The sequence below is a fragment of the Ogataea angusta genome, assembly GCF_019207475.1.
Source record: "Ogataea angusta isolate 61-244 chromosome Unknown 61-244_NODE_3_length_881311_cov_93.026150, whole genome shotgun sequence".
Lineage (NCBI taxonomy): Eukaryota > Fungi > Ascomycota > Pichiomycetes > Pichiales > Pichiaceae > Ogataea > Ogataea angusta.
In genome coordinates this window covers 739,445-757,238 of record NW_025065217.1, presented here as the reverse complement: position 1 = coordinate 757,238, position 17,794 = coordinate 739,445, and the positions used below count along the sequence as shown (strand labels likewise).

At 47.5% G+C, this 17,794-nt stretch overlaps 12 protein-coding genes across 12 annotated transcripts; 6 read left to right on the top strand and 6 right to left on the bottom strand.

Moving 5' to 3' along the window:
* Nucleotides 1-42: 42 nt before the first annotated feature.
* Nucleotides 43-850, top strand: KL928_001899 (uncharacterized protein; the record flags this gene model as incomplete). Its single annotated transcript, XM_043202314.1, has 2 exons — nucleotides 43-49; nucleotides 210-850. The coding sequence occupies 2 exons, from the start codon at nucleotides 43-45 to the stop codon at nucleotides 848-850; spliced, it is 648 nt and encodes a 215-aa protein (XP_043061176.1).
* A 14-nt stretch (nucleotides 851-864) lies between these two features.
* On the bottom strand, nucleotides 865-2,706 carry KL928_001898 (uncharacterized protein; the record flags this gene model as incomplete). Its single annotated transcript, XM_043202313.1, has 1 exon — nucleotides 865-2,706. One exon carries the CDS (start codon nucleotides 2,704-2,706, stop codon nucleotides 865-867), a length of 1,842 nt encoding a protein of 613 aa, XP_043061175.1.
* A 370-nt stretch (nucleotides 2,707-3,076) lies between these two features.
* Nucleotides 3,077-5,056, top strand: KL928_001897 (uncharacterized protein; the record flags this gene model as incomplete). The annotated part of the gene is made up of 1 exon (XM_043202312.1): nucleotides 3,077-5,056. One exon carries the CDS (start codon nucleotides 3,077-3,079, stop codon nucleotides 5,054-5,056), a length of 1,980 nt encoding a protein of 659 aa, XP_043061174.1.
* Nucleotides 5,057-5,307: 251 nt separating this feature from the next.
* On the top strand, nucleotides 5,308-7,242 carry KL928_001896 (uncharacterized protein; the record flags this gene model as incomplete). The annotated part of the gene is made up of 1 exon (XM_043202311.1): nucleotides 5,308-7,242. One exon carries the CDS (start codon nucleotides 5,308-5,310, stop codon nucleotides 7,240-7,242), a length of 1,935 nt encoding a protein of 644 aa, XP_043061173.1.
* A 489-nt stretch (nucleotides 7,243-7,731) lies between these two features.
* KL928_001895 (uncharacterized protein) lies at nucleotides 7,732-9,741 on the bottom strand (the record flags this gene model as incomplete). The annotated part of the gene is made up of 1 exon (XM_043202310.1): nucleotides 7,732-9,741. One exon carries the CDS (start codon nucleotides 9,739-9,741, stop codon nucleotides 7,732-7,734), a length of 2,010 nt encoding a protein of 669 aa, XP_043061172.1.
* A 173-nt stretch (nucleotides 9,742-9,914) lies between these two features.
* KL928_001894 (uncharacterized protein) lies at nucleotides 9,915-10,280 on the bottom strand (the record flags this gene model as incomplete). Its single annotated transcript, XM_043202309.1, has 1 exon — nucleotides 9,915-10,280. One exon carries the CDS (start codon nucleotides 10,278-10,280, stop codon nucleotides 9,915-9,917), a length of 366 nt encoding a protein of 121 aa, XP_043061171.1.
* Nucleotides 10,281-10,622: 342 nt separating this feature from the next.
* KL928_001893 (uncharacterized protein) lies at nucleotides 10,623-11,018 on the top strand (the record flags this gene model as incomplete). The annotated part of the gene is made up of 1 exon (XM_043202308.1): nucleotides 10,623-11,018. The coding sequence occupies one exon, from the start codon at nucleotides 10,623-10,625 to the stop codon at nucleotides 11,016-11,018; it is 396 nt and encodes a 131-aa protein (XP_043061170.1).
* A 69-nt stretch (nucleotides 11,019-11,087) lies between these two features.
* On the top strand, nucleotides 11,088-11,645 carry KL928_001892 (uncharacterized protein; the record flags this gene model as incomplete). Its single annotated transcript, XM_043202307.1, has 1 exon — nucleotides 11,088-11,645. One exon carries the CDS (start codon nucleotides 11,088-11,090, stop codon nucleotides 11,643-11,645), a length of 558 nt encoding a protein of 185 aa, XP_043061169.1.
* A 106-nt stretch (nucleotides 11,646-11,751) lies between these two features.
* Nucleotides 11,752-12,594, bottom strand: KL928_001891 (uncharacterized protein; the record flags this gene model as incomplete). Its single annotated transcript, XM_043202306.1, has 1 exon — nucleotides 11,752-12,594. One exon carries the CDS (start codon nucleotides 12,592-12,594, stop codon nucleotides 11,752-11,754), a length of 843 nt encoding a protein of 280 aa, XP_043061168.1.
* Nucleotides 12,595-12,705: 111 nt separating this feature from the next.
* On the top strand, nucleotides 12,706-13,470 carry KL928_001890 (uncharacterized protein; the record flags this gene model as incomplete). The annotated part of the gene is made up of 1 exon (XM_043202305.1): nucleotides 12,706-13,470. One exon carries the CDS (start codon nucleotides 12,706-12,708, stop codon nucleotides 13,468-13,470), a length of 765 nt encoding a protein of 254 aa, XP_043061167.1.
* Nucleotides 13,471-13,906: 436 nt separating this feature from the next.
* On the bottom strand, nucleotides 13,907-14,389 carry KL928_001889 (uncharacterized protein; the record flags this gene model as incomplete). The annotated part of the gene is made up of 1 exon (XM_043202303.1): nucleotides 13,907-14,389. One exon carries the CDS (start codon nucleotides 14,387-14,389, stop codon nucleotides 13,907-13,909), a length of 483 nt encoding a protein of 160 aa, XP_043061166.1.
* Nucleotides 14,390-14,811: 422 nt separating this feature from the next.
* Nucleotides 14,812-17,727, bottom strand: KL928_001888 (uncharacterized protein; the record flags this gene model as incomplete). Its single annotated transcript, XM_043202302.1, has 1 exon — nucleotides 14,812-17,727. One exon carries the CDS (start codon nucleotides 17,725-17,727, stop codon nucleotides 14,812-14,814), a length of 2,916 nt encoding a protein of 971 aa, XP_043061165.1.
* Nucleotides 17,728-17,794: the final 67 nt, after the last annotated feature.

Below are 17,794 nucleotides of genomic sequence, written 5' to 3'. Positions count from 1 at the left end.
TCATGGCATAAATTTGGAAGGCAAAAAGTATTCAACTAACAAATGGTAGGTATACAGATGAGTTGTAACAACTAACAAGCAGACATCCATTGGTACGGGCTACGACTTGTCAAACTCGATTTTCTCGCCGGATGGGAGAAATTTTCAAGTGGAATATGCCTCGAAGGCGGTTGAGAACGCAGGAACCTCGATTGGGATCCGGTGCAAAGACGGGATTGTGCTGGCCACTGAGAAGATCATTGCGTCCAAATTGTTGGCTCCGGGCAAGAACAAGCGTATACAAACCATAGATAGGCATGTGGGTGTTGTGTATTCCGGACTCATACCAGATGGAAGACATTTTGTGAACCGTGGCCGTGATGAGGCCCAGTCTTTCAAATCGCTTTACAAAGAGCCAATTGGCCTTCCAGGATTAATAGACCGGCTCGGATACTACGTGCAAGCATACACCTGCTACAACTCGGTGAGACCGTTCGGCATCAATGCAATTGTTGGTGGGGTGGACGACGATGGTGCACACCTGTACATGGTCGAGCCAAGCGGCACCTACTGGGGCTATTACGGCGCAGCTACTGGAAAGGGTAGACAGACAGCCAAAAGCGAGCTGGAAAAACTGGATCTGCCTAACATCACAGCTAAAGAGGCCGTCAAGGAGGCTGCAAGAATCATATATCTGGCCCACGAGGACAACAAGGACAAAGATTTTGAACTCGAAATTACGTGGGCCAGTAAAAGTGAAACGAACGGTCTGCACCAGCTTGTGCCCAAGGAGTTATTCGACGAGGCCGTCAAATACGCCGAGGAAGAGGGCGAAGAAGGCGATAGCAGCGACGATGAAATGCAAGATTGAATACTAGATTAGTTTTATTGTCGTAATTTCTTATTTTCCCGTTCCAGTTCTTGAAGCCGTTTTTCAGACTGCTTACGCTCAAACGCAAGCGTCTCTTCGGCATGCTTCCACCTCTTTGTTAATTCTTCTATCCGTAATTTTAGTGACTCGTCTGCTACCGGAGCATGGTCTGTAGACACTTTTTTACTCATTTCGGCATGATCTGCCACGATTGTTCGCACGGCAGCCAGATCGTACTCGAAAATGGTCTCGTATAGCTTTTTTGTATCTGTTTCGTTGAGCTGGAGTTCATCTCTATTGGCAAGTTGTAGTATCTTTGCAGCAGCTTCTCTAATTGATTGTTTATCCAGTATCTCACTAAGAATTTGAATTAGGTGAGTCTGGAAATTAACATCACTGGTAAGGTAGTCTTGCCATTTCTGTTCTGCATAAAGTGCGTTATCCTCATGTAAACGTATTTGCGATTTGAGTTCGTCGATTTGGTAGTTGAGCTTGATTTTCTCAGAATTGAGCTGCCTCTGCTTGACGAGCGACGAGTTGAGGTCAGTTTCCATTTTTGCAACGTATTCCCTAAGCTCTTCGGGGCTAGTTTTATCTGGGTCAATCTCGCGATCCTCAATTGCCTGAAGCTGTCGCTGTGCCTCTGAAAGCTGCATTTGGATGTTTTCCTTTTCCTCCAGCAAACTATCAAATCTGGTTTTGGTGTCCTCAAATTTAGCCTGGAGGTCTTCGTAATCTTTCAGCCGGGATTCCATGGCAATTAGTTTCTCATCAGGCTGAGACTTCTGAATTCTGAGCTCTTCGAATTTGCTCTCCATTTCTCTCAATTTCCGATTTTCCTCCTCCATCAAAGTCAGCTTTTCAAGTTCATCTTTAAGCTTTTTATTCTCTTTTTCCAGCTCGCTGCCACGGTTCTCGAGTTGTGCATTTTCATTAGCCAGATGATGCATCTTACTTTCCAACTCATCTAGTCTCTCAAGCAGTGCCTCTTCATCTTCCGTTCCTTTGATTTTTGAATTCTGTCCATTCATCTCCCCAGATACTAGTCCAAAATTTGAGTCCAGTTTTTGCGATAGTCTCTCTGTTTCCAATCCAACAGCCCTCAGCTTTGCACTCAAACCTCCTTTGCGCGCTCGTTCAACTATTGTGGAATCCCCGCCGGCCTCCTCAATCACATCTAGGATTTGGTCAGCCATTAATTTCCAGTCGCTATGATCCCGCTGTAAAACCTCCAGCTGACTTTGTAGCTCCTCGAATGCTTTCACAAGGTCGTCAAACTGTTTTCTTAAAAGCTCCGTCTCTCTATTGTCGTCAGTGTGCTCGAATTGACGCCTCAAAAACTCCATTGCCGAACTCTCTTCGCCATATCGTTCCAGCAGCAACTCCTTCTGCAGTCTCAGTTGAATTTTGCAATCTGTCAATTGTTTCTGTAAACTGTCTATTTCGTTGAAATCTGAGGCAGACTTGCCCTTATTGCTTGTTTGCTTGCCCGATGACACGTCTTTAGTGCCTCGCCATGTGTTTTTGACGGTGAAATTAGGTACAGGTAATATATTCAGTGTCTTGTCGATGTCCAGCTGTTCCTGCTGTTCTTCTTCAGAGCTGCCGTTGGGAGACCCTGCCAGCTTGGCCCGCAACACTTCGATGCTCTGCAAGCGCGCAGCACGCCGTTCTCTTCGTGCACTCGCGTCTCTAGACCACGACCTGAACGGACTCCCTCCTGCGGTGCGCGGAGAGTTTGTTAGGTTGAAGCTTGAGAAGTCGGCCGTCGTGGGTACACTGTGTCCTGGTGTATCAGAAAACACGTCTTTGTCCGACTCGTCCCCCGACCCAACGCGTTCTGTATTATAGCTCATGTCGCGAACCTTAAAAAAATATTGAAAATATATTCATATCGTTAGGGCTCACAAAGTCTAAATTAAAATTGTGAGTCCTGTCTACCGGTTCACCGACTGACGAAGAAAAATCTTAATTTCCCGATAGCGAGTACTAATACTATGTGAGGACAAGATTTGGGCCCTATCCATGGTTACCCTGCTGGATAATTAGCTCCGCCAAACAATAGTGCGGACATACTGCTATTATTAATCAAAATTCCGCGTTACGGTTTCGGGAAACTTTTCAATGGATCTATCTAGAGTTTTTCGCACAAAGAGGGTATTGATGGCTGACTCATACTATGATTTTATTTAAATACAAGAGTTTGCGTTCATATGGCTACTTACGATGAGTCCCAACCCCGAAAACGAATACTACGAAGATGTACTGCCATCGTTTGAGATGCACAATTTCCTGTTCAATCGAACGCTCTTCGATACCGAGAGAATCCCTCAATCGGGTTTGCCCCAATACGGGGAATCATACCCTGAATCCACCACATCTTCGCAGTCTGTAGCTGCTGAGAACCAGATCTCGCCAATTGACAATCCGGATCTACTTGTGCTCAATAACCTGAGTACCCTCCAGACAATCGATTTGCCTTTAAAGGTGTCTATCGTCTTTACGAAAAAATACCCTGTTTTCGGGGAACCTTATGAAAAGGAGTCTCCTCTTCGATGCTACCAGCCCGGAGATATGATTGTTGGGTTTGTGACTGTCGAAAACACATGTAATGAAATCATCCCGTTCGAAATGCTTCTTGTCTCGCTTGAGGGAACGATGACTGCTCCCCAGTCTCCCAATAGCACCTGCTCCAAATATCACCGACAAACATTTTTGAGAACATACGACCTGAGTGCTTGCTTCCACCACGGCTGTATAAACCCAACTCCGTATAAAATGGGGGAATGCTTATCAAGGGACCCTGTGGATGACACCTTGTACGGATTTGGTGACTTGAAACAAATTTTCCCCGGAGCCAAGCATAAAAAATGTTTTGCGTTCCGACTGCCCTCATATCTGCTAGAGACTTCGTGCTCTAGTGGCACGCTCGATCACTTGCCAGTGCCTCCGAGCTTTGGAGTGAGTCCCTTCGCTTTAGGTGGCAAGGCAATGGATATCAGAGTCAATGAAGCTCTCGGTTACGGTAGAGCGGACGAGCAAGGATCTCCCATTGTTACCAACGATCTCGGCGACAAGGGCCTGTCAATTACTTACAGTGTCAATTTGAGGTTACTGGGAAGACCACAGGAGCTTTATAAGAGGTTTTACAAGCGTCACACAACTCACGATTATCAGTTCATCATCGTGAGAGACTTCAGTGTTCCCTTCCGATTTACAAACACCAATATTCCAGCATGCTACGATGGCGGAAGTGCCGAGAAGCAGTTAGACAAGATCGAGCACCAAGTGGCAGAGCTTCTTGTTGATCTCGAGGAGCGTGGAGGCTTGATTGAGGCCGGAATTATTGACACTGAAGAACAAGACCAGCTACTGGCGGCACAGGGTGCCGACAAAAAGAAGTGTCTCGACTCTTTGGGGGATCCAACATCAAACATTCCGTCCAAAATTAGGTTGGGTAAAGGGTTTTTGAAGACTGATGCAGAACTTGAGATTGACATCCAGAGCACAGATGGAATGGCTTTGACTTCATTCGAGCCTGCTCCCTTGAAGAGAGTTGCTTTGGCTTGCGTCAAAAGGAGCACTGGTCAGCTCCCGCAATATAGGCCGTTCACAACCTCAAACACGTCATCAATTTTTGAAGACGTTAGTGTGTCCACCGCCCCTACAGAGCTGAACACAGAGCTCACTCATATCGAGTTTGTTTTGAAAACAAACGACAATGCGTTGGTGTTGCCTCAAGATATTACCGTGAAGCCTGGTTTGAGAGCGTTCAACATCTATTCTGGCCATCACCTTCCTTTGGTGTTCAACGAGAATACTCCTTGTAGGTTTTATGATACGGGGTCTTTTTTCAAGATCAACAGAAAATTCGAAACCTACTTATGGGAGCTGAAACGTCTTGCAAAGAGAACAAATCGTCCTATATCCAAGCACCTATATGAAAGCTTGCTTAGTCTGAACAAGATGAGATGTAAAGGGAATACTCTCGACGTTTTTGAGGTGCAACGCATACGACTGAAGTGGGAGAAAACCAAAGAAGGATTCGTTGCCAACGTTAAAGTTCCGCTGATTTACGAGAGCAGGAAAACACGTAACGTGCATTTGATTCCAAGCTTCCAGACCTGTTTTCTGGCAAGACAGTATGTTCTGGAGCTCAAGATAGGAAAAAACAAGCCCTTGGGGATACCGATCCGGGTTGCCTAATTGATCTTAGATGATATAGTATTCGATGAAATGTGATATAAATGCATTTACAGCAAATCTGTTAATCTAGCTTCCTGCATTTTTTGTCGCGAGCTACCTCGAAAACTTATCAGCGACAAATATTGTATGTAAGCACGATTACTAATTCTGTGAAGTTCTTGTTTATCAGACAAAAGTAAGATCTCAGACTGACTCACACTTTTGTAAAGACACGGGCTTCCATTTTGGTTAGTTTCCTTCGCTTTTGAAGTATGGACAGCTCCTTGAGTGACGAAGTGATGGAGGATGTCCTGCCTTCCTTTCAAATGCATAATCAGCTCTTTAACAGAACGGTTTTGGACCCCGGGGATGAGATAGAACTCCCCGGATACGAGGAAACGAGCTGTCCTTATTCTGCAAGAGGACTTGCGTCCGAAGAGCAGGTTTCACCCTTACAGAATCCAGATTTATTGGTTTTGAACAATCTCAAGAGTCTGCGAAAAATAAACGCACCAGTGCAGATTACAATTACCTTCACAAACCAATCGCCTTTGTTTGGTGAACCTTATGAGAGCAGGCCTCCATTGCTTTGCTTCTATCCAGGAGATGTGGTGAATGGACTTGTAACTATTGAGAACACTGGTAATGGTATCATACCGTTTGAAATGTTTTTTGTCTCTTTGGACGGAGTTGCTACCATACCCCAGAATGGTGATTCCGGGACAGAATGTACCTACCAAAAACACTGTTTCTTGAAAAGTTTCGATCTAGCGGCCTGCTTTCACGAGTGTGATTTTCAGCAACTCGAGAAGAGTCCCTGTACGGGAAAAGATCCCGTTGATGGTGCCATCTTTGGGCTCCCCAACAGCAGAAAGTTGCAGCCGCGAACAAAGTACAAAAAAGCATTTGCTTTCCGACTACCATCTTTCTTGCTGGACAGTGCTTGCAACCATCAGTACGAGAGCCATTTGCAGGCGCCCTCAAGTCTAGGAGTGAACCCCTTCGCCAACAACGGAAGAGCTGCAAAGGCCAAAATTAGCGAGCGCTTGGGATACGGTTGCCTGGACGAGCAAGGCGCTCCTATTGTCACTCAAACCTTCAACGAGCCTGGACAATCGGTATCCTATTCCCTCAACGTCCATATCTTGGCACGGAGTGAGGAGATAGCCAAAAGTGTCGATGAGCAGAAAAGCTATGAACTTCCATTCGTGATCTTGGAGGAAAGCAGCGCGTTTTTGAGGTTCACAAATACGAACAATCCCGTTATCGATGAGGATGAAGACCTCCAGTTGCAGGTGGATAAGATTGAGCACCAGGCAGCTGAGCTAGAAGTGACTCTTGAGGAGAAGTGCAAGCTTCGGAGAATTGGGGTCACCGATCAAAACGTACTTGAAAGTGTTGTCGCCACGGATTACATTGTCAAGAAAAAGAGGGGCAGGGAGCAGGAAGATTTAGACTTGTCTGGCATTCAAAAGATCAAGCTGAACAGAGGGTTTCTCAAAGGGGAGGCTGAATTTGAGGTGCAAGTCCAGTGTAATGGACAGATTGTGTTGCACTCATTTGAGCCCGCAAGTCTTGGACCGGAAAGGGTAACTTTACATAAGACCTTTTCTAACGACATACTGTCAGGCCCGAACAGTATCCATATGTTCAAGAAGGCAGCTTCTGCCACTATCTTACCAAGCATAAAATCTGGTGAAGTACTTATTTCCCTGAAGTCTTTGGATGGAGTGCTACCAAAAGAGATAGTGGTAGAGCCGAGCCTACGAGTTGTCAATATGCACTCTAGAGCACATATTCCATTGCATTTTGGTCTAAAGGGCACAGGGAGGTTCTACAATTACCGGACTTTCGTTGGTATCAATAGGCGATTCGAGGGATGGGACGCACAGCTAAAAACGCTCTGTAAGGAACTAGGGCAGCCTCTCCCGAGACAGTTACACGAGGATATCTTGGGACTGAAATATCTAAGATACCGCGAGCACAGAATTGACCTATTTGAGCCGCAACGAGTCCAGCTTAATTGGAGACCCGCTGGGCCTCATCATGAATCCGAGTTTACTGCAGCGATTGTTCTTGATGTGAAAAAAGCTGAAAGCTTCCATATTATTCCCGAATTCCAAACATGTTTCCTTGCCAGACAGTACGTGCTTGATCTTAAAATCGGAAAAGGTGGAGTTTTGGCGTTACCACTGACGGTCTATTGAGAAGCTATTATATTTTCGTGTTTGGGAGAACGACTGAATATATGAGATCGATATTTGCATGCATAGCACCAACCCAATACACTCCCACTAATTCAGCTAGATTGCTTATGAGTAACGTCTCACGCTTATCGGCTTCTACATGATTCGGGACTTAAAACGACACAATTGGGAGCCAAATAGTTATGTTGTCGCAGCTCAGCATTCGCAAGATTGCTATATAACGGCCCGAGGAGACTGAGCACGATAGACAACGGAGAGCAATAATGGATCTTTGGCAACTGCCTGTGAACATGTCTGGGCACCAGATGGTTCTGTGGCCCATATTACAATATCTGTTACGCTCGATCGAAAATGCCAAGCTTGGTACCCTTTGCCAAGGCTCGGGATAGTTATCTTGCGTCAATAAGAGGTTATATAATAGCTAAATATCCAACTCTTATGCCCGTTTGTGTTACATAGATTTCAGGCTATAGTACATGTATGGCTTTTCTAATCCTCTGATCCTGACTTCTTCTTCACGTCCGAGATCATAAAGTCATCTCCAAACCATATATCGACCTCATTTTCGAATAGGATTTCGTGATATGACGACGATGTATTCATCAAATCGACCAGAAGCTGGTCAACTGGCTGTATCTGGCCGTTGGAGCTGCTCATCGAAATATCCAGAATAGCGTCGTCGATGGTCTTGAACACCTCTGCACAGCGTTTGGCAAAGTACCAGTTCTCGCTGAACCCATTGAGGATCTCCACACACAAATGGATGTCGGTCTTGGACTCGACCAGGTCGATTGACCAGTGGCACAAGCAGTACAAAATTGTGGTGCAAGTTGTCAAGAACCGATAAAGTGTGATCCAGTTCAGTGGTAGCAAATTCGAAGTATAAAGGTTGTATGTGAAAGACAAGTTTTGGAGACAGGCCCTGCCCAGAATCTCCAGGTTGTTGAGCGATGGTTTGGGAAATAGGTACGAGGGGCGGTATAACAACATCAGCATGTGGTAGTACCTTGCCGAGAACCATGCCGTGGACTCCAAAAAAGAGATGTTTCCTTTCTGAGACGACTTGGACGATAAGAGTCGTGAGTTGCTGTACCATTTTTCGATGTCCTGTCGTATCTTATTGAGAACCTCGTCCTTGGATTCGGCGGTGGGGTAGATTTCCGACGACTTCACACAATGAACGCTTGTCAAGATCTTTCCCTCGATTCTTCTCATCTCTATAATATTTCGAGTAACGTTGAGAGTCTCAATCCCTTCGCCATCAATCGGCTCGGGCAACGGAACGTTGATGTCGTCGTCTCTGATGGCCACTGGTCGTCCAAAGCTTGTAGATATCAGCCTGTCCATATTGAAGACGGCCCAGAACAGCCTGTGTCTCATTTCTATCTGCGCGGGAGTCATTCGCTTGGCTTCAACGTCTCTGATTTTGCGATTGAGTCCTATCGAAAGTGCTAATCTGGTCAAAATTCCCACAATGGACCACGAGTACAGGCCTTTTGGGTCGAAGAATGAGTAGATTCCCAAAAGAACCAGCGACCGCACGCTAGAGATGTCCTGGAACGAAACAGCAGAGGTGAGTAGACTCATTGACTTCGAAGAAAAATACTTGGAGTAGCCTTTGCTCTTGTCAATGACTCCTGCTCGCTCCAAGGTGGTGCAACCAATGGCCATTATCATATTGAGCTCAAAAAAAAACGATGCGTCAAGATTGCCGCGGGACTGGAAGAAACTGTCAAAGTCCACCGTCGCGACCTTGTCTAGAAACTCGTTTTCGTTCAAGATCGGGTACGATCTGTTGTTGTGGTCCAAGTACGCTTTGACAAATTGCAAGGCCAGATCTTTGTTTATAGCCAACGGCTCCAGTGGTGGTGTAGGGGTTTTATTGCCCATAATGGTGTGGACCAGGTTTGAGTGGATCAGGTCGATCCCGGGCTCGTGGTCGAGTTTACGCGTCGGCGCGTCAAAGAGCTCACTGGGTCCACGTCCGGGCGTCGCGCGATTCACCAAGTTGTGCAATGGGGCCGATTTCTGGGACAAAGGAGGCAACACAGGGGTCTGGAATTGCTGCTGTGGTGTCGGCAAGTATTTCTGGCCCGGAGCAGGCAGGAACTGTTGCGTTGACATTATATGATGCTGCGGTTGAGGCGCAAAGGAGGCCAGCTCTTTGGAACTCCCAAAAGGACCGTTCATTCGCTGGAATACCGGTTGGGACTGTGGCTGGGGCTCGGCAAGCCGAGCAAAAATGGGCGGCAAAGAGTCGCGCTGCGCAGGTAGAGCAGTCTGCTGGGTGTCGATGACCCTCTCAAAGTTCTGCTCCGGCACGCGTCGTCTGTTTTTCCTCTCGACGTAAGTGCACTGCTCATTGTTTCTAATACAATTGGCACATCGCGGGAAGTCTTTTGTACATCTTTTCTTGAGTCGGCGGCATCTTACACAGGCATAGGGGTTGTAGGGCGGATACTGTGTTTTGCTCTGCGACTCCTCAGGACTCGTGCTCATTTTATTCACGTATGCAAGGAGGATATGTCCGACAAGTTATCTCCAACAAAAAAAACTTAAGCTAAGTCCGCTCCACCGCTAGCCGCACGGTAAAAAAATTATTTTGACAGGCGGAGATCCACTGTGTCGGGTGTCGTACATTAAAAGTCTACTGCCTTAAATACTTTGCAAACTTATATTTCTCCAAATGACTTGCGGCCACAGTACCAGAAATATCCGTACGCATCGTCCTCGACGGCCTTGAAAGTGATGGTGCAGCCTTTTTTGAAGTACAACACGTCGCCTCTTTGCGGATACACCTTGGTTCCTTCCTCGTCAGAGATCTCGACGGTACCCTTCACATCGAGAACAACCTTCATCTCGTCGTAGCCATAGGTGTACACGAGCGGCTCGCCACTGACCTGCTTGTAGAAACCCGAGGTGATTTGGAAGTCTTTCTCTGCGTTGGAGGACATTGTGTCCTCAAGATACGAGGTGGGGCCAACAGGCGCCGGCAGCTTATCGTAACCTTCAGCCTTGGAAAGGTATTTCATAGGCATGGTGGATGTTTGCTGGCTAACACCGTGCGGCCGTCCAGTATATATACACCCTTCTTTATCTTGAGCATTATTACCGAAAACGGAAAACTATTCCGGTGATAAGCCATTTAGGTAAGTTGAAGAATCGAGCTCAGCAGAACTCTTGGAAACAGCCCAAAGTCCCAGCAGGAGCTCTTGGCCACAGTAAGCGGTACCGCCGCTTCTGGGTGTCTTCAGGGTGCTCGGATCGTGAAAAATTAAACTTCCATCCCCCGTATTTTTTTCCCCAATTGGGAACTTCCATGTACTCGAATCTTATCAGACGCTATAAATACCCGGCCGCTGGCCGCCTGAAAACAAATCATGCCTCTCTTCTACAAGTCCCACAAAGACAACGGATACACTGTCAAGCCAGAGCCAATTCCTTCACCAGGAAACAACTCTTTTCTCTCGGACACCTTTACTTCTGATGCCCCACCCGACAAGCAGATTTCTGCTGGCTTTTATAGACAGGAGGGTGGAAAGGAGCTCGTGTATGCATACGATTACGACGAGATGAAGATCAACCTGGAGGTGCACGGAAAGTTCACCATCAGTGACGAGACTGGAGCTACGTACACTGTGTCTCCTCACGACACGTTCTACTTCCCAAAGGGATGCACCATCACCTTCAAGGTGGAGGGTACTGACGAGATTCCTGAGTCTGAGGCATATGCCCTGAATTTCTTCTGTGGTCTGAGACCTAACGGAGCTGCATGAAAATGTTGCGGGCAGTGTGGAAAAAATAGTTTGAAAATATATTTTTAAAATCTATACTAGACAAAGTATATGTTAATAGTGGAGAAAGCGCTTCCTAGAAAAGGTCCATTGTCGCTGACACAGCTGGCCCGGATGAAGTGCATTCAAAATGCGCATTTGATCAACGACATAGGACAAGCTCCTTACCATCTGGTGGAACCTATTCTCAAGAAGAAGACAGCTAAGGCTCTGAGAGCCATCGAGGAACAGTCTCCGCAGATAGTTGCGCACGACGATCCGCTCTGGCAGTGTCTGATCCAACGCGATTTTTCAGAACGCCCTTGTGAGCAGATTACAATCAAAAACGGGCGCAAGATAAAAGTGCCCGCACGAGAGCTGTACGAAAAATATGCTCGCGAACGAGAGCTACAGCGTCGGACAGCCACGCAAAACCTTCGCCAGATCACCAGAAACCTCACGTTGGAGCGCAACAAGAACAAAGTGAAGGCGGTTGATCATATAGTCACGCCAAAAAGTATCCGCAAGCCGATCGTCGTCTCGCGACCCAAGAGCGTTCTGCTGCAACGCGCCATGCAGCAAAACAAGATGCGAGCGCAGTTTCTGAGCCAGAACGATAGGAAGAAATAGAGCAGGGCCTCTGAATCACGGGTCATGATCATATCTATGTGTAACAGCAAGTAATTTTGATGTCTGATCTATAAGCATTTAGAAGCAATTTCGAAATCCAACTAAGTCACGTCGTGGACGGCTTGTCTTCCTTTCTTCTCTTCGGTTGTCTATACGGCGTTGCGTCCTGCTTGTTCTTTCCCTCCAAGGAGTTGTCTATTAGATTTTCGTCTCCACTGATGGCCACCACCTGCTTGTATGACTTGATCCGGAGTCTTCCAGCAAGTAGTGCTTTCAATGGCCAGTCTTTGAATATCTGTTGACTGCGATTGTGGTCTAGTCCAAATAGGACCAACATGTTGGCCACATCGCTATAATTGCGTAAACTTTTGGCGCTTTTGGCACCGCTCGAGCACACAAGACCTCGCAACCGCGAAGCCCTAAACAGCTGTTTTAGGTTTGAGATGGCTGTGGCCCGTGTGCTTGAGCTGGTGTCGACCAGATCTGAATACTTGATCTCGAAATAAACACCTTTTTCGGTAGCAGAACATATGGTCTTGTGCTTCAGATAGCACGGGAGTCTGTTGGCCATGTCCAACGAGATAAGGTCCACCTCCATATTAACTATGCAAGAAGTCAACGCCTTTTCTGTGCGCGGCTCAACAGCCACAAGATCAAAGGCATTCTGGAGCTTTGCCACCGTCTGCATCTGCGACGCGTCTTCCACGATTAGAGTGACCCGGGTGAAAAGCTTGAGTCGGTCTTTGAACTCGGAAAAAGGCGACAAATCGATGGGGTTTACCTGTGCCGGGAGTCGTTGGCCTTGTCGTATGCGAAAATTGAGCGCAACATGAGTGTACCCCAGTTCTTCTAGCACCGCCAGTCTATTTTTCAGCTCAGAGAGCTGCGACGCCGTCACAGACGAGCCGTAGTCCTCCTGCGGCCATAAAACATTGACATCACAAATCATGGGGCACCCACGGAGATTACAAATATTTTTTTTTCTGGCTCGTGGCTGGTGTGGCAAATTTGCCACTCGAAAAGGATATATAAATACTGCATCAGTCTTTGCTGACAATCCATGACTACCGCAGCCAAAGACGAGTCGCTACTAGACATTGGACGGCTATGTTCCGTCTGCCAGAGAGTGGACTTTCTCCCGTTTACCTGTCCGCATTGTTCGACGTCGTTTTGCACAGACCACAGATTGGACTTCAATGAGCACAACTGCAGGGTTTCAAAGGTGACGAGACCAACCATGAAATCCACAAGCAACGTCACGTCGGCATCTTTGTTCCCAGATCTGGAGAAAATACGAAAACAAGCAGAAGCAGACCACAAACAGAAACAGACACTCGCCTCCACAACGAACCATGCGGCACTGAAAAAGCTCAAGGCGTTCATCTCGTACCACAAATCGAAATCGAAGCCGTTCTTCCGCATTAAGAAAGACACTCCGGCCTCGCGGATGGTGGAAATGTCAAAATTGAAAAACCAAGCAGTTGGGGATCCCAAGATCCCCGCATCTGAGCGCGTGTATATTTTTTGCCAATACGTGCCCGATGAGTCTAAATTTGGTGACGCGCATTTGACCGAGCAAAAAGCAATATTTGTCTCGAAATCTTGGCCTGTGGGGAGGCTGCTTGATTCCGCGGCGGACTTGCTCAAGATCCGAAATGATAATAATAGAACCACCGAAAGCATGAGAAAACTTACAATTTTCCGACGCCGCCGAAGGGATGAAGCGGAGACGGAGGAGTACGTTTACGTGCCCGCGAACGGAAGAGTGGTGAGGGAAGTCTGCGATGGTGACGTGGTATACATCGTGAGGGGCGCGCAGGTGTGACCTCAGGGCCCGAAACAAGGAGGGACTTGCGCAATTGCAGTTACGTGTTGTGTACGTTTACTATTACAGGTGAAAAATTTTCCCCAACATTTAAAATTTTAGTGTGTTGGATTTTTCGAGAAGTATCGAAAGCCACACTTATGCAAGCGAAGCGTGTCAAATCATCTTCTTTGCAGAATTAATAAGAAATATAATAGAGTATGACGTAAGTTTAATTACTTTACTATATATGCTTTGAGTGATGTAATGCAAGATGAAGAACCTAATGCCCTGTTAAACGTACCTAGCGCTGTAAACAGCCCAAATCCGGCAACAGCGCGGTATCCGATGTAAATGATGAAAGAAAAACCCAGTTTTCCCTGATGATTTTCATGACGATGAGTTTAAAAGTCATTCGTGAAATGCAGATGTAGCGATGCAAGTTTTCAAAATCGGCCTAATGAGTAGAAAGCCATTTTTTGTAGTTTTCCGAAGCAGGAGTACGTGAGAGTAGATCGCTCACGTTTTGGGCGGCCGACCTGTACATCTGTGATCTGGGTATTTCGCTCACGTTCAGCGGAGCGGTTGATCTAGTAGCGTTCAAATCCAGCCTGTTAGAGTCCAAGTCATTCTGAACAGATGATATACTCGAGAGCATAGGTGACTCATAGCTCAAATCCTTGATAGGTGGTGATTTCAGCAAGCTAGACGTGTTTTTGAACACAGGCGCGTAGTTATACTGTGGAGCCAACACAGGAGATATAATTGTTGGGATCGAGTTGAAGTTTGATGTCTGCGCGGATTGCACGGAGGAGCAGGTAGACAAGGTAGGCGAGGCGGTTTGCTGCTGATCCACCACTCTACACTCCTCAGAGCAGTAGACAGAGTTGCTAGTACATATCTTCTCGCAGACCAAGCAGTAATCGTTGAAAGCAGACATTTTGGGTGAAAACTTTTCTTGAAACTTTTGAAAATGTAACCTCCACTTTATCGGGCTATTTATACTTAAACCACGTTTAGCTTAATTTTTCTCTCCTCATGTGCGACACGACTAATTTAGAGTCATATATTCATTGCTGTCACATTTTTTTCGGTAATAGTAGTCATTGGAAAAAAAATTTTGACGCACCGCGTGGCTCGGAGCCACCATTTTTGGTCGAGACCCAACAGCGAAACCGTAAAGCCCGCAAAGCCCGCCCCAGTTTAATTAATTTTTCGCTATACGCGCCAAGCCACAGTACCAGGGGTGGAAATTGTGCTTAGCCCCATGCATCAGTGGCTAGAACTGGTTACAAATGCGGCGCAGTCTAGAAGAATATTTGTTTTACACTAGTGGTTATACAATACAATCAATCTATCGGTCTAGGTCTTTGTCGATCTGCGCTTCACCCTTGTAGCAATTGAGCCTCCTAGGGACTCGACACGCTTGACCTCGCGCATAATGGACCTGTACTCGGGCGAGTCGATGGTCAGGTCGATTTTCGACCTCTCCGTGGTGTGGTGGCCAGATTTTGCCAGCTCGGTTTTAGCGAGCAAAATGTTGGACAACAGCTCGAGCAACAAAATGAAGAGCGAATTCAATATTGCGAGACAATAATTGGAGATTGTGAGTCCGATGTCCAGCCACGAGCCCTCGGTCTTGACCAAGTAGAAAAAGTTGAGCGATAGCAAGTCGCTCAACGAAATGATCAATGACGAAATACTAAAAATAATCAGATGCAGCTTCACGTTCATCAGCCCAAGTCCCACGCTCAGAATCACGTACGGAATAATCAGCTTGAGCATGAGTAGTGCGCCCATTGGGAATGGATCAAATATCGGCAGCAGCCGGTACACCGAATCCAGCGAGAAAGTTGACACAGACGCAATATTTCCGGTTCCGAAAAATGCGATCTGTAGGAAGAAGAACCCGATGATGGCCACCCTCAGCAGCTGCGGCCATTTTGTCACCCTTGAGGATATCGCGGATTCCACTTCGATCCACTGGAACACCATTGCCGAGAACAGCACGTAGAATAGGGTTTCAAACGAGATTGTGAGGATCACGAACGTCGGCGAAAACGCCAGGAAGATGACCAGGAAACGTGTCTTGTAACTCGGGTCCGGCCTGCGCTGGTGCAAGAAGGGCAGCACAAGTAGCGAGAGCCCCAGGTTGAGCCACCCTAGAATTTGCGCGTCCTTAGGTAATCCTTCTCGGCGCTGCAGTGACACCACTGCTTTTGACGTGGACACAATAGCAAGAGCCACCAGTCCCAATTGCACCAGCACCAAGTTTGCTGTGTATGGGGGCAAGCGCAAGTGGTAGAGGGCCGCTGCGCCGATCAACAGAGTCAGCACTCCACCCGCCACAATCAGCTCCAAGGTTTCAGTTTTGACAGGATTTTGCGCGGGAAAAAAGGAAAGGATGCCGCACGTTGTAACCCACGCCAGGCCTCGTGAAAGTGGCAGTTTTGCCACAGCCATCGGGTAGACCCCTAGGACCACAAACATGAGCACAAAAATTTCCCTATTTGTGAACCCTATCGTGATGCACTCAAAATACCCAACGATTGCTGCCAACACCAACAAAATAAACCATTTATTGTATCCTTTGAAAAATTCACGGAGTCCAACAATCAGGGTCTCACGCTGCTCCACAATGCTGTGCCAAAAATAGAGTGGAAAAGCCGTGTAGAAATAATAGTTGACAGGCGAGTTCTGGTAGTAGAGCACGTAGCCCAGGCCAGCTGCCAGCGACGCGAAAAGCGTGTGAACGCTGATCTGCTCCATCCAGCCGGCCGACGTCTGGATCGTGGGCTTCACATGGCTCGGCACAATGTACAATTGCAGAAAAATAATGAAAGAGTAAACGATCCACCCAACAAAGCCGAGGGTGACAATACTTCTCAGCAGCAGCCAGTTGTATTTTTGGAGGTAGTCGAGGCCCCGTAGCGACACCGTAATGAGCTCCTCGATGAGCTCAATGGCTGGTTTTTCCGCCTCGGTCACACCCTCAGACACCAGCTCAATCAGGTGTTCGATCTCAGCCTGGTACGCACGGCCCGACTTGGTTTCGAAACCTGGGAACGGCTTGAAGTCAAACTGGTTGCTTGCCACCTCCTGCAGCTTTACTAGGTACTGCTCGTGGATGCTCAATGCGTTCTGATAGAGTCCTCTGATTTTGTCGAGCTCAGGAACGTCCAGATACTCGATTGGAAGCTCGCCCACGGAGTTGGCAGGGTAATTGAGGCCAATCAGGAACGACATCAGCGAGGCGATGTCTGCCTGTTTCACGTCGTGCCGTTTGATATTGTCCAGCCCCCACGTTTCCATCTCGAGCGGCTCTTTGGCCAGATACTCGTTTTTGGACGGCTCGATGAAATCTGGCTTCTTGCAACCCGCGCCCCAACAAACCAGCGGCGTACGTGTATTGTCTGGATGGCCGTCACCGTGAGAGCCGAAATCGCTCATTCCGTGGTCTGCGGTGAACACGAACGCTGTCTTGTCGTCTCCGAAAAAGCTGTTCACCTTGGGCACCAGCTTGCGGATCTGGTCGTCCGTGTAGCGGATATTGTCGTAGTACTCTTTTGAGTACGGTCTGTAGCTGTGGCCGGCCGTGTCTGTTCCCAGCAGATGCAAGAAAAACACGTTTTTCTCCTGTCGGATCTGGGCATCCAAAGCTGGATCTTTGGTGGAATTATCGAACAGCTGGTCGAGATGCTCAAACACAAACTTGTCGAGCTCAATGGACGACGACGTGAAATCCTCGAACTCGTGCCCGTACATCCAGGTGTCCACTCTGCTGGGATCAGATGCCCCGGCAGCGAACATGGGTAGAATGTCTGGCGAGCCAAAAGAGTAAGTATGGGCCGACTGGTTGAAGACAGAGTCGAAATCAACAGGATTTTCTTTCCAGCCTTTCGTGACCGCGCTCACGTCCTCGTAAAAGCCTGCAATCATGGCCACATGGCCTGGTCGCGACTCGGTAGGCATTCTGGTGTGCGAGATACCGTACGTGCCCTGAGTCTCTATCAAAGAGCGGATGTACGGTGCCAAATATTCGCTCTTGCCGGTCTCTGGGTTGTAGATTTTGGCCAGTGTCTTGTCAGCGCGCTGTCCATCGCCAACGATGAGGAAAAGACGTTTGGCTGGAGGACTGTCTGTGCTGACAAAATGGTTCATTCCATGGACCAACGGACTGACAAAATAGATGTCAAAGATGGACCACAGATACAGCAGATGGAACAGCACGCCCACGACAAGCAGGGTCCTCCGTTTGTGGCTTCGGTCTTTGGGCATTGCAGCGAAAGGAGTGGATGGTGTGGTTGAGATTTCTTTCGCGTTTTGTTCACCATCAGCGTCGATC